Genomic DNA, 14762 nt, shown 5'->3' on the forward strand with positions numbered 1-14762 from the left:
TTGGTCCATTCAAAGATAGCTTATTCTTTTTCCCCAGATCGGGGCAATCTAAATCTATATTTTCACATTTGACTTAAGAGGGAAAAGTCGGTCAAGAAATGAAAATACATCTTCTTCAAATTAAACTAATTAGGTCTTTAAGATCCGGAACAACCTTTGCCTAACCTCAAAGTTAGCAACTAGTATTCTCTCAATCTAGAAATGATTAAAGGAAACAATTCATTTAGAAATATTTATATCACGGAACAATTGTCTAAATTATTCTTAAGTTAAATTTAAAAGAATTGAAAATTCCCAAATCTTGTCTAGGATATTATTTCCTTGTCACACTTAAAGAGCAAAAAAATTCATTCATTAAACCACGAATAACTTTAACCAAAAGTTTAACTCACTTTAAAAAAGTACTTTAAAGGAGGAGAATTTTTCACATACATAAAAATATAAATAGCTCACTAATTAAGCAATTCGTAATCAGGGCCGGTCCTGATAATTCATGGGCCCTAGGCAAATTAAGGAATAAAGGCCCTACCTTATAAAAAAAATTGTGCATAACAAAATTTTTCAAAAGTCGTTGTTTAAATAACAATTTTTTTTCCATTCGTATTACTATTCTACTATTGCTATCGTCATCAATAAAAATATCTTCTGAAAATCACCTTTTACGAGTTCACTTTCAATACATGATAAAAAGAAAAGTATTTTATTAGTAATTATACGATATGTTTTATTACGCTCACTAAATACAATTGTTTATCCAAAATAAAAAAAATGTTTCACAATTTATTTAAATTATGGATTAAACTCCTATTTGACCCGTGTATATTTAAAATTTTATCGTTTGGCTAATAAAGTATTATTTGATAACATTTGCCCCTTGGAGTATTTTCATAAGGGACATTAAACTCTTTTTGGATAAAAAAAAAACTAACATATTTGTTAAATTTTTTGCCAATAATTTTTGTTATTGCATTTTTCTATATAGACTTAATATTAATTATTTAGACCATTTAAAACCTAAATAATTTTAGAGCTTTTTACATAAATATCGCAATTGGTTATAAAATTACAATTAAATCATATCATCAAAATTACTTTTCAATATGTCATTAGTTTTCGTATATAAGAAATAGAGTATGATTTTTTACCTTGAGTAAAAAAATTTAGATTTCAATTCATAAATTCTAAACTTTAATAAATATATTTTAGACTCTTAATTTATAAGTCCTAATCTGTAAAATATATTAAAAATAATGATTTTATTAGTTTGATCTAATTTAAAAGTATTATTTGACATAATTGTAAATAAGTTTTAAAAAGTGAATTTCTATATAGATTTCTTAATATTAAAATATATATTTTGAGAAAGCCAAATCTTTTTGTACAATGGAAACTAAATCAACAGCCGACACCAAAAAAACAACAGCAAAACTAACAAAAGAACAATAAAAGAAAAAAAACAGCAGGAAAATATTTGCATGAAGGGGGGGTCAAAACTAAGCCCATTTGAATAGAGAATGTGTCTTAACCACTAGTATATTCATTAGTTTTAGTATTAACTTTTTACAGCATAAATATATACATAACTAATAAAAAATATTTGGGCCCCGGGCTGGCCCTGTTCGTAATATTTAACACTCCTTCCTCACCTAAAGCATAAAGCAGGATGAAGTAGTATCAACCGTTAACCTAACATTGAATATAAAATTCGAATACTATGTAAACGAATCCTAAAATATACTTCAAATAGGGATGATTTAAAAAGAGCCATGTAGCTCCTTAACATACTAACGAATTGTTGAACTATTTAGCATACTAAAGAACTATTGAATATCTTAAGGTAATGCTTGGATGAAGGTTTCACAAGTTTCATTAAAGGGAGAGGAGGGAAGGGGATGGAAGGGAAGGGAGGGGAGGTTCTATTATTTATAGAACATCCAGATCCCACCAATTTGGTGGGACTGAAATTGAGGTTATTTCAAAGTTTTTGAACCTCCATTTAACCCTCATTTAACCTTCATTTAAACTTAAACTCCTAGCCAAGCAAGGTTAGACAAGGTTAGAAAAATAATCTCCATTTAAACTCCTTCCCAATCAAGGTTAGGAAAATAACCTCCCTTTAATGAACCTCCTCTAACTCCATCCAAGCAGACCTTAAGATACAATGACAAATTTGTTTTATTATATCATTTTTTATCGTTCACTAACATAATATTAGATAAAGTCCTACTTCAAATCTGCGACATAGATCCTTATTTATTACATAGTACGAAGACTACACTTCAAGGAAGAAAATATAGAAGCCTTTTCTTTTCTTTTTTTTTTTACAAAAAGAAGGCTTAAGAAACATATTTATGATTCCAGAAAACTTGTTAGATCTGCGCAAACTCAACGGTCTTCTTTCCATCATGAGCTTTCTTGAAGAAATGTTTCACATAATCAGTATAGAGAATGTTCTTATACTTCGGTTTCTCACCGGTGGCTAGAATTTCTGGAAAAGGTCCGATGATATCAGTCGGCGTCGGATTAACAAAAATAGGAATAGATATTCTGTTCTTACTTCCACTAGCAATTACACAATGCTCAACACTTTTGTATCTACCATTGCTCAAAATCTGAAGTGCATCTCCAACATTGATCACAAGTGATCCTTCAATTGGAGGAACATGAACCCATTCATCTTCTTCACTTTTCCCTTCGTTTACTCGAACATAAAGCCCTCCGATTTGATCTTGGAGGAGAAAAGTAAGACATGAAACATCTGAGTGACGGCCAACCCCAACTGTGAGGTTAGGATTAGGGCATTTAGGATAATAATTAAGATTAATCCTTCTGGATCCCATAAGTTGTGATTGTTTAGTTTCATCTATTTCTTTTACGTTCAAATTCTCCATTAATGCAGTTAGAAGCTTTTTGCAAAGAACTTCAGATTTCTTCATATATTCCAAACATTCATCCCTACAAACAAAAAAGAATTAATGCAATTAGACCATATAATAAGATTTATAAAGAAAAATTATACATTATGACAAATTATTATGACTTAATCATAGTTTTTATATAATACTAAATGTCCCTCTTAATATACACAATGACAAATTTGAAACTATTTACCCAAACAAAAAAACTTAAATTAGAAAAAAAAAAAAAAAAAAACAAAGTAGAGGTTTTTCTTACCTGCACTCAGGAGGCCAAAATGCAGAAGCCTCTTGTTCAGAGACATAAAACATGCTAAGGTAATCCTTCCATTCAAGGGATTTTTCAGAATTAGGGCTAAAGCTTGTACCATATCTTATATTATTACTAGGACAAAACTCCTTTGAGTATTTCCTCTTTACCTCAGCAGGTAATCCATAGAAACGATGAGTTGCTTTCTGAACACCATCAAGAACCTCAAGAGGAACACCATGGTTAACAAGCTGAAAGAATCCAAATTTCTCAGCAGCTTGACAGACGGATTGAGCAATTTTAGGGTCATTTTCCCAGTTGGACATGTCAATTACAGGTATGGATTCTTGTGAGATAATGTTGATGAGTCTTTCTTTGGGTTGGATATATTGGGTGGGCAGGGTTTTCAAGTTCAATTCAGATACACCCTTCACACCATGTCCTTGGTTGATCACAAAATCATTAAGATCAAGAGACTCAATGTTTGATTCTGCAACAGTTGGAGCCATCTTCTTGATTCTTGGAAGTGAAATAATTAAGAGAAATTGGTGTGTAGGGTTGTTGAAGAGAGTGAAGGTATTTATAGGTAAGTAGAATTGTTGATTTGTCACCAACTCATACAAGAAAAAAGATCACCAACCATCTTATGGACCAACCGTACATGGATCAGTACTGCTTCATGCCTTGATCACCATATGTAATCATACGTCAAATGTTATCACTCTAGCTAGGAGAATTTTTTATTCAAATTGCCATTATTGTCAACCAATATTTTAAGTTTTGAGGTTTAATTTTGTCTAATAGGGCAAGAATTCTTTATTATATAAACCGCACTAATAATTTATAACCTGTTTAATTCACTTATTCATGTTAACTGTTTGTTTGTTGTTGTTTCCTATACGTAGTAGATGCACAGTAGTTGACTTTTCTGCTAAAAATAATTGTTTCAAAATTTTACCAAATACATTTTATCTGCCGTTTAGAATTAAAAGCCAAAAAGTAATTCCGAAAAATGAAACGAAATAGACACTTAATGTTCAGTTACACTTTAATCAATAAAACATTATATTAGGTAATTAATTATTATCAAGTGGAATCAAACTACTTTTTGAAGCACAGATAACATAGTGCAAGATTTCTAGTAATTTGCTTAGCATAAAAAAATTTCAATTGTTCAGTTGATATATATGAAAATTTTGTTACTGTTTTATACTTAGGAAAATTATATTATACGCCTCACACTATGTTATCCGTGCATTTTGTCATAATTTGATTTGATGTAGGATTTATAATTTAGAGTTTATGATTTGTTTTTTTAAGATGTAAAGTTTACTGGATCTAAAATTTTATATAAATAATTAATCAGAAAATATGTAAGTAATATTGTTAATTATTTATTGTTGGAGGTATTACAATAATTTTGCTGAAAAATTAATTGTTGTGTGAACAATGGACAACATTTCATTTTGAACATTTATTGATTGACATGTTATATAATATCAAATTATTGGCCCAGTATACCGATTACCATGGGCGAATTCACATATTATAAGTGGCAAAAAAGCTTTATATATATATTGTTATTAACATTCAAAGAGTTAAGCTTCTCCATAGTGGAGAGAGCTAATAACATTGGTATGCTCCAAGTAACATAGTTATTTCCGGTTAATGGAGTCATAACAAGGCAAATTTCAGGATTATCAGTTGTAGCAAGTTGAAGAAATAAGAAATAATCATCTTGTACAGATGAAGAATGAATTCGATGTTTGATCGATTCATGATTAAAGGTATTTCTCACGTTAGAAGTCTGTTCGAAATGTTGCATTGAAGAAAAACGGGAAGAGAAATGCAAATCTGATACCTGAGAAATGTTTCTGATAACATGCATGTGTCTGTTTTACCTTCGGATGAGAGCGATCTGGAAGAGGCATTTGCATCAGTTTTTGTCAAAGATAATATACAAACTATTATTGGGCCTTAATTATCTGTTTAATTTTTTAGTTTAATTGATTTCATAACATGGTATCAAAGCCTTTTAGATAAGCGGTCGAGGTTCGAATCTTGGAAACCTCATTTCTTGATTAAATTTTAAGACATGATAAGATGGACATGTGTTGTACATATTTGAGGGATAATATGAAGATCTATTTATACTAATATGTAAGGGGAAAATAAAGATTATAATATACCTCATATACTATCTAATATATTTACAAGATTACCCTTATAAGCATTATATACTCTAATAACCAAACTGGTTCTAGACTATGGCAGATTTTCTCCAACGAATAACTGAGTTATATTAGTAAACAGAGTCGGCCCGGGGTGCGCCGGCCTAAGATCCAGGACTGGAGGGGGTCTAAAAAACATTTAGTGTTATATGTATATATGAAAGTTTTTTTTTTTTTTTTTGTAAATATAGATAATGATAAAATCATACAGATGATCTAATTCTTTCTGAAAGTTAATTGATAAAAGAAAATTTAAAAGGCATGTGGAACGTTTACACTTTAATTAGTAAAATTTATATTAAAGGGTCCGTTTGTTTTACCTACTGTTTGCTGTGGCTGTTTGATGTTACGGTTTTCTGTTTGCTGCTGCCGTTTACTTTTGCTGTTTGCTGTTACTGTTTGCTGTTTCCTGTTGTAAAAAGCTGCTTTTCCAAAAAGCAGATTTAAGCAAACAGGAGGTTACTAATCAAACAGATAATCCTGTTTTTCAGATTTAAGAGGCAAACAAACACCCCTCTAGAGCCCTTAAATTGTCATGTCTTGACGAATACATTTAGATGCCTTCTAAAACTGTAAAGTGTAAAGTATGAGACTCCAACCAAAGGGATCAATATATATCTACCTAACTAAACCAAGTCCATACAGTATAGAAGTGAAAATAGAGAGAAAGAAAAGGATGACAGAGAGAAACAAAGAAATAAACAACAATTTGAATTATATTTGCATCAACGGTTATCGTTTACAAAAGAAGTGTAAATAAAAAGATTGGTTATGCACTTATTTAATCAAATAATAACAAATTTGTATCATATATATTATATCTCAGCAAACGCAACAGTCTTCTTCCCATCATGAGCCTTTCTGAAGAAATGCTTCACATAATCAGAATACAGAAAGTTCTTATACTTAGGTTTCTCTCCGGTGGCAAGAATTTCTGGCAAAGGTCCGATCACATCAGTCGGCTTCGGGTTAATGAAAATCGGAATAGATATTCTGTTCTTACTTCCACTAGCAATCACGCAATGTTCAACACTCCTGTACCTTCCATCGCTCAAAATCTGAAGTGCATCTCCAACATTAATAACAAGTGATCCTTCAATGGGATTAACATGAACCCATTCATCTTTTTCACTTTTCCCTTCGTTTACCCGAACATAAAGCCCTCCGATTTGGTCTTGGAGGAGGAAAGTAAGAGATGAGACATCGGAGTGCCGGCCAACCCCAATAGTGAGGTTAGGATTGGGGCATTTAGGATAGTAATTAAGATTAATCCTTTTGGATCCCATAAGTTGTGATTCTTTAGTTTGATCAATTACCTTAACATTCAAATTCTCCATCAAAGCAGTCATTAGCTTAGTGCAGAGAAGTTCAGACTTCTTCATGTATTCAAGGCACTCATCTCTGCAGGCAGCAGGCCAAATAGAAGAAGCTTCATCTTCAGAGACATAGAAGAGACTCAGATAGTCCTTCCATTCAAGAGCTTTCTCAGAATCAGGACTGAAGCTGGTTCCATACCTGACACTGTTAGTAGATGAAAAGTCCTTTGAGAATTTGTTCTTCTCAGCTGCAGGTAAACCAAAGAAACGATGAGTAGCATTCTGAACACCATCAAGAACATCAAGGGGAATTCCATGGTTAACAAGCTGAAAGAATCCGAATTTCTCAGCAGCTTCACACACGGAATGAGCAATTTTGGGGTCATATTCCCAATTAGACATGTCAATAACAGGTATGGATTGTTGTGGGATAACGTTAATAAGTGATTCTTTAGGCTGGAGATATTGTTTGGGAAGGCTTTTGAGGTTCATATCAGAAAGACCCTTTACACCATTTCCTTTGCTAATAACGAAATTGTTGAGATCAAAGGAGGTGTTATCAACTACTGCCATTGCTGGAGCCATTACTGCAACTATGAATATTTGAAGTGAAAATTTGTGTTTGAAGAAAGAAAAAGAAAGGGTTTGAGTTTAAGAAAGTGGAAAATGAAGAGATGCTGAACTTGTACTGCTATCTGCTTCTATTTATAGTTGATTAATTACATTTACAAGTCGTGTACCGAACCAATTGTTTATTCATAATTGTATGCTTATGTTACTGTGTCCTTCCTAGTTCCAATCCAACATTGATAGTTGAGTTGAGACTAATATTATAGCCAAGTTGCCTTTGTCTTTTTTGACCAAGTCAGCACCCCAAATATTTGACTGCTATTGGGAAATTTCTCCGAAATCACAATTGCTATTGCAATTCTACCAAATATTTTATCCCTTAAATATTATGGGATAAAATATAATCTATAAAATTACTGAACATGATTAAGTAAAGTTAGAAATAAATTTGACAATTTAATTTGTTCTTAAAATTAGGCCAAATAATTTATATATTGTTCAAATCAAATTATTAGAAGCCATATCAAATGGAGGACATTCCATATATATTTTGATACATGTAACATGGACCCACACATATTATAAGAGATCCCACTATTTTAATTATTAAGTAGGGTCACAATACACGTATCCAAATGTGAATTGGGGGTCCTTCGAGTGACATGGAAGACCCGGTACTTAATATAAGAACTCATTGTTCACATATATTAATTGGTTCACATTTTCCCTAACATAATTGGTTCACATAAATAAATTATAAAATTCGCATCTACTTCCTCTGTTCCATAATATTTGTCTTTAAGATTAAAGCACACGAATTAAGAAATATAATTAATTTTAACTAAAAGACTTTGTCACAATTGTATTAATTATACACATTAATTAATTTTTATCCATTTCCAAAATAAAAAAGCAATTTAAATAGGGATATATTTGGTAAAACATCAATTAATGTGTATTGATTGAATCAAAACGTCATATATTATGGAACAAAAAAAATCTCTAGAAAAACAAATATTATGGAACGAATGGAGTACTTATTAAGGCAAAAGCTAGGGGTAGTACTATCTGGCGTTTATGGTGCTAAATTATAAAACTGACCTAATTCGGAGGTTTATTTATATATTTAGACCATTATAAATTTATACTATTTCAATATGAACTTTGCTAAAATACCCTTCACATATGTATATAACACTTAGTCATTTTGTCTTCCTCTTCCTTATTTCTTTCTTTATGCGAACTCGTTGGATAGACTGTGCGACTTGACATGTTTCTTTGGCGATTTCAATGGCAAAAATCGGAAAGAAGGTAAGTATCTAACTGTTTTCTACGATTTAGTTCTACATGTTCCTAGAACTATCAATAATTTGTGTTCTTTTCTTCTTTTATTTGATCAAATCATATCTCTATAGAATTTTTTTATGATAATTTTGTTTTGAAGGATTTGAAGATAAATATTCCTGATTATAACATGCTTCGTCCCTTTGATTGTTTATGTTGTCCTTAGCTTTGTACTCACAACTCGAATAAAAGTCATAAATATTTTAATTTGCTTACTAATAATCTCTTCATCTCACGCCATGTTGTCCTTAATGAACAGGAGTTTCTCTATCTAGAGTTAGAGCGTGAGTCTCGACGTTTTTCAACAACCTCTCAAACTAACAACCCAATTACAGTTACATTTGCATATATCTGGGAAGCATTTACAACCATACCACCACAATAGAAACAACATTTACAAACATACCACCATAATAGAAACTTCCCCTGCACCACAAACTGTTTCCATTTTGAATCTTCTCCAAATCTTAGGGCCCATTTGTTTTACCTACTGTTTGCTGTTACGGTTTGCTGTTTGTTGTTGCTGCTTGCTGTTACAGTTTGCTATTTGCTATTGGAAAGGGTTACTTTTCCAAAAAGCAGATATTCTCTGCTTTTGTAAAAGGCTGCTTTTCAGGTGTAAAAAGCAAATAGGAGGTCACTAACCAAACACCTAATGCTGTTTTTCAAGTGTAAAAGGCAAACATGAATGTCACTAACCAAACACCTAAAACTCTCCATTTCAAACTGAAAAGGCAAACATGAGCATGAAAAGGAGCACCCAAACACCCCTTATACCATCCTCGTCAATAGTATTAATACCATGTAGGGCATTGCCTAATTTTTGGATCGCAACTTCATCTACAACGCTTACTACGCCTGCTGTTCCACAAGTTCTAGTTCCTACCTAAAACATCACGCCTCCACCTTGTGTTGCTCTTACTATCGACCTCGCTGCTTATAACCCACCAATTCACAATAGTCCAAAAATCGAGAATTATCAACCCAACCCCATAATCAATGACCAACAAAAATAACCATAACATCCCCTACTCAATCCATTACCAAAACACATCCCATGGTAAACTGGCAGCTTAAAACCTAAAGTAATGCAAGCTGTTCTCGAATCCACGACCCCCATCTTCTACACAAATGCATTAAATAAACTAGAATGGTAAGAGACAATATGTTCTGAATATAATGCTCTTATCGACAATGGCACTTGGGAATAGCTCCCTTTCATGTTGCTTCCAATATCATTGGATGTAGATGGGTTTTTCATACAAAGTTGAACCTAGATGGTTCCATTGACAGACATATGGTGAGTTAGTCGCCAAAGGTTTTCATCAAAGGTCGGCCTTCATTTTGAACAACACAGCTGAGTTATCAAACCAACAATAATTTGATTATTATTGTCTATTGAAGTGTCTCATTATTGGTCTATAAAGCAGTTGGACATTTCCAATGCATTTTTATACAGGACATTGGATGAAACGTTATACATTCAATAGCCGCTCATGTTTGTTCACCCTCATCACCCTACACATGTCTGTAAGGTAAAGAAAATCTTATATGATCTTAAACTAGCACCAAAATGTGGAACTGATGCTTGAATGATGCTCTGACACATCATTGGCTTATTACAAAAATAAAAAAAATGGCAGAAAGGGCATACTTACCAACGCCTTCATGCACTTCTCCCAAACTTCGCATGACCAATGGCACACCCTTTGATGATTCAGTTTTTTTTATCACAGCATCATTCGAGGATTACAATATGCTAATATCATAAGACTTGACATCAGTCATCCGGTTAACAAGGCCAGTCAGTTCATGCATGAATCCACACTTGAACATTGGAAGGCCGTCAAATGAATACTTCGATATCTTCTCTCCACGACCATTTTATGGTCTTTGTTGAAACACCTTTCCACATAATTTTGATTTGACAAAATTGTTTAAGTAAAATTTAAATACATATTCTAAACACACTAAGTTTAAATGCTTTGATTTATTCTACTAATGTGTTTGTTCAATGTTGAGTTAAATTGTTAATAAGACACAAGAATTAAAAGGCCCAAGCCCAATACAAGTGTCAAAGCCCAAGTCAAACAACTCAGTACAAGTCGGCCCGCGTTTGTCAAAACGTTGTCGTTTTGGACAAAACGCAACTCAGCGGAAGAAGGATCTAGAAGACCTTCGGGAACAACTTCAAGATGAAGCTGCTGAGTAGACTCGACAAACGTACAAAACAGCAGCTGGCTAAGGAAAACTTCCAGAAAAAGTATTTCCTCTTTGGGTAAAGATCAGACGACACAGTATGCTGTCCAGTTGACTTTACCATAAAAGGAGAGACAGTCTGCTGAGCTGACCGAAAACAGAAGATACACAAATCTGATTGGCCAAGAGCTCTGAGCAAGTCAGGATGACAACGACAGGAAGCCGTTTCCCTCCAACGGTTATTTCGAAATTCGAAATGACCGATGCCCAGACGTCTCTATAAATAGAGTTCCATCAGAAGCTTTCAACTTACAGAACTTGATCAAGCCATTACGCTGACCAAATCTCTACGCAAAGTTCTGCAAGCAAAAAGCAAAGCAATCTTACACTACATTCAACATCTTTTGTGTAAAAGTCTAGAGTGATTATTTAATCATCTAAGGTGTCTTAGCAAATCATTGTATAGGACAAACACTTATCATTTCTAGAGATAGAAAGGAGAGGCTGAGTACTCGGTTATAGTACTCAGCGAGAGATTAGGATTGAGTAGAGGTATAGAGGAAGGTACTCTTCTTATACTCAGTTGCTAAGATTGTAAAAGGTTTGAGGCTCTACCTTTAAAGAGCTCAGTAGAGGATTCGAAATCTCGGAACGTGTTCCGGGGACAGGACGTAGGCTTAGAAGAAGCCAAACCTGGATAAATCTGCTGAGTAAAGTATTTCTTACCTTTAACTCCTTATATATATTGCTTGCTTAAAATAACCAAAAACTGACCAAGTAAAGAGGTCAAGTTAAGTTGTGCGTGTTGAACATCTGAGCTCAGGAATAGACTCTAAGTGCTATCTCCTGACTCAAGCTAAGAAACTGACCTAGTCACCAGTTGACTAAGCTAGTATCTTGCTGTTTACTCAGCGCCGCTGTTAAAACCTTTTTCCTTAGAAAAAGAAGTCTGCCCTAATTGCGAAAAAGTTTAAATAGTTCCTAACCCCCCTTTGGAACTATACTTACAACCCTATAAGGGACCAACAAGTGGTATCAGAGCTTAAAAGCTCACTGTAAAAGGTCTAACAACCTTGAGCTGATCCCTACCATGGGCGAAAACAGCACTCGGTTTCTCCCTGGAAACCAAACAACTCAGATACTGCCTGAGGGGCTGTCCATTACTAGGCCTCCCCTATTCTTCGGGTCAAACTATACCTTCTGGAAGAATAGGATGAAAAATTTCATTCAGGCTACAAACATGAGTGCCTGGCTATCTATAGTCCAAGGCCCATTTGTACCTGTCGAAGTTGTGGCTGGCCAAACAGTTGTAAAGGCTGAGGCCAAATGGACAGAGGATGATCTTAAGAAGCTTCAAAATCACGCTTCGGCTATCAATATGCTTCACTGTGCGCTCGATGCTGCAGAATATAATAAAATCTCAGGTTGTGAGTCGGCACAAGAGATCTGGAAAAAGCTGGAAGTCACCTACGAGGGAACCAATAAAGTAAAGGAGTCCAAGGTGAATCAGCAGATGAGACTGTACGAGCTGTTCGAGATGAACAATGATGAGGGCATTTCAGACATGAATGCAAGGTTCACCAACATCATTAATGAGCTCAAGAGACTTGGGAAAATCTTCACTGAGGAAGAACAAGTCAAAAAGATACTCAAGAGTCTTCCTAAAGACTGGCAAGCAAAGAAGACAGCTGTTGAGGAAGCTTAGGATTTAACCACCTACAAATATGACGAACTCATCGGCTCGTTGCTGACCCATGAGATATCTATGAAAAACTTCGAGGTGAAGGAAAAATCTGAAGACAAGAAGCAGAAATCCCTTGTCATGAAAGCTGACTCCACTGACGGGAGCTCAACTGATGATGAGGAAATGGCCATGTTCACAAGGAAGATGAAAAGGCTATTCAGGAAGAATGACAAATACTCTAAGAAGCCTTACAGAAAGTTTGATAAGTATAAAGCTGACTCAAGCGACAACAAATAAAAAAAGGACAACTCAAAGCCCATTACATGCTTTGAGTGCCATCAAACCGGCCATATTAAGTCAAGCTGCCCCACACTGAGGAAAGACAAGAAGAACGGAAAAAAGGCAATGGTGGCTACATGGAGCGACAGTGATGAGTCTTCATCTACAGAAACTGAGGCCACCGAGTCAGCGAAGATATGCTTCATAGCTGACGAACTTGCTGAGCCGTGCGTCTCTGAGCATGCTGACCTATCCGTCGCATCAGATGACGAAGAGCAATCAAATGAGGTAATTACTCTTCCCCAGCTCAGAAACGATATGGTTAATGCCCTGAGTGATCTCTACACACTTGTCAAGAAGTGTAATAAGAAAGTTAGAGCTCTCAGCAGGCGCTGTGACGAAGTGGAAGAGGTCAAACTGAGTGACCTCAGATTCCTTCTTCAGGACAATTCAACTCTGCATGATAACATGAAGATCATACATGAGTCTGTCTCTGAAGTCCAATCAGTTTCAAAGAAACTGAGAAAGGACGTCACAACTATCCAGAACCAACTAAAGGTTCCAAATAAAAGAAACAGTCCTCTGAGAACTCAGTACCAAGGTACTCAGCAGAGATGGAATCCCCAGCGAAAAGTCCAGTGTGACTTTTGTGGGAAGATAGGACACACCACTAAGGTGTGCTGGCACGCTCAGCACTGGGGTGCTGACAAGTCAGTGAAGCATCCTAAACAGAAGGTCAGCTGTGACTTCTATGGAAAGAATGGCCATACTGTCCAAGTATGTCGCCATAAAATAAAATATGATGCTTTACCTGTTGCACCTAACAAGCAAGGACCCAAAAAGAATTGGGTACCTAAAAGTAACTAGTTACAATGCAGGTAAGCCTGAGATGTGCTGAGAAGTCAAAGATGTGGTATATTGACAGCGCATGCTCAAGGCATATGACAGGTGATGAAACTCAGTTCATCACGTTTGAGCGTAAACGAGGAGGAAGTGTAAGTTTTGGAGACAACAAGAAGGGTAAGATAGTAGGGTCAGGAACCATCGGAGGTAATCCTACTATTGAATCTGTCTCCCTAGTCAGCGGACTGAAATATAACTTACTCAGCGTAGCTCAGCTATGTGACAATGGGAGAAAAGTTATATTTGATGCTACTGGATGTAAAATATACGAGGGTAAAACAAATGAGTTAATCTTAACTGCCCCTCGCATAGATAATGTCTTTATGCTAGACTTAGAGAAAAAGTTTTCAAAAACTGTGTGCTTAGTATCAAAGGAAGAGAATTCCTGGCTATGGCACAGGAGACTTGGTCATATAAGCATGGACCTCCTGGCCAAACTAGCAAGAAAGAAATTGGTTGAGGGACTGCCTGAACTTAAATTTGAAAAAGATCAATTATGCCACGCTTGCCAAGCTGGAAAACAAACCAAACAATCTTTTCACAGCAAAAATATTGTCTCAACTAAGCGTCCGTTAGAGTTACTACACTTGGATCTCTTCGGTCCAGTCCAGCCGCTGAGTCTGGGTGGAAGAAGATTTTCCTTGGTCATTGTAGATGACTTCTCTCGGTATACGTGGGTCATCTTGCTGACCAGCAAGGATGAAACCTTTGAGACATTTTCAAATTTGGTTAGAAAAATTGAAAATGATAAAGACCTAAAATTAGCTCACATCCGTAGCGATAATGGTGGAAAATTCAAAAACCAAAAGTTTGTTGAATTCTGTGAAGCCAGCGGCATTGACCATAATTTCTCTGCTCCTAGAACACCTCAACAAAATGGGGTTGTAGAAAGGAAGAACAGAGCTCTGGTTGAAATAGCCAGGACAATGCTGGATGAGCATAGGCTTCCAAAGTATTTTTGGGGAGAGGCTGTTAACACAGCGTGCTATATTCTTAATAGAGCTCTAGTTAGACCTATATTAAAGAAAACCCCCATATGAACTTTGGAAAGGAAGAAAGCCCAACATTGGA

At 35.1% G+C, this 14762-nt stretch overlaps 2 protein-coding genes across 2 annotated transcripts; both read right to left on the reverse strand.

Annotated features, from left to right (window-relative positions):
- Positions 1-2151: 2151 nt before the first annotated feature.
- On the reverse strand, positions 2152-3706 carry LOC136226764 (feruloyl CoA ortho-hydroxylase F6H1-3-like). Its single transcript, XM_066015416.1, has 2 exons — positions 3175-3706; positions 2152-2955 (listed from the first exon to the last, which is right to left on the reverse strand). The coding sequence occupies exons 1-2, from the start codon at positions 3672-3674 to the stop codon at positions 2370-2372; spliced, it is 1086 nt and encodes a 361-aa protein (XP_065871488.1). The 5' UTR covers positions 3675-3706; the 3' UTR covers positions 2152-2369.
- A 2388-nt stretch (positions 3707-6094) lies between these two features.
- Positions 6095-7393, reverse strand: LOC136225494 (feruloyl CoA ortho-hydroxylase F6H1-3-like). The gene has a single exon (XM_066013537.1). The coding sequence runs from the start codon at positions 7295-7297 to the stop codon at positions 6212-6214; it is 1086 nt and encodes a 361-aa protein (XP_065869609.1). The 5' UTR covers positions 7298-7393; the 3' UTR covers positions 6095-6211.
- Positions 7394-14762: the final 7369 nt, after the last annotated feature.

The sequence above is a fragment of the Euphorbia lathyris genome, chromosome 4, assembly GCF_963576675.1.
Source record: "Euphorbia lathyris chromosome 4, ddEupLath1.1, whole genome shotgun sequence".
Taxonomy (NCBI): Eukaryota; Viridiplantae; Streptophyta; class Magnoliopsida; order Malpighiales; family Euphorbiaceae; genus Euphorbia; species Euphorbia lathyris.

Bases quoted from the DNA above. Each gene is read 5' to 3' on its own strand.
- LOC136226764 (XM_066015416.1), bottom strand. From the start codon at position 3,674: ATGGCTCCAACTGTTGCAGAATCAAACATTGAGTCTCTTGATCTTAAT. The intron at 2,956-3,174 runs GTAAGAAAAACC...TTTTGTTTGTAG, and splicing joins TTTTGGCCTCCTGAGTGCAG to GGATGAATGTTTGGAATATA.
- LOC136225494 (XM_066013537.1), bottom strand. From the start codon at position 7,297: ATGGCTCCAGCAATGGCAGTAGTTGATAACACCTCCTTTGATCTCAAC.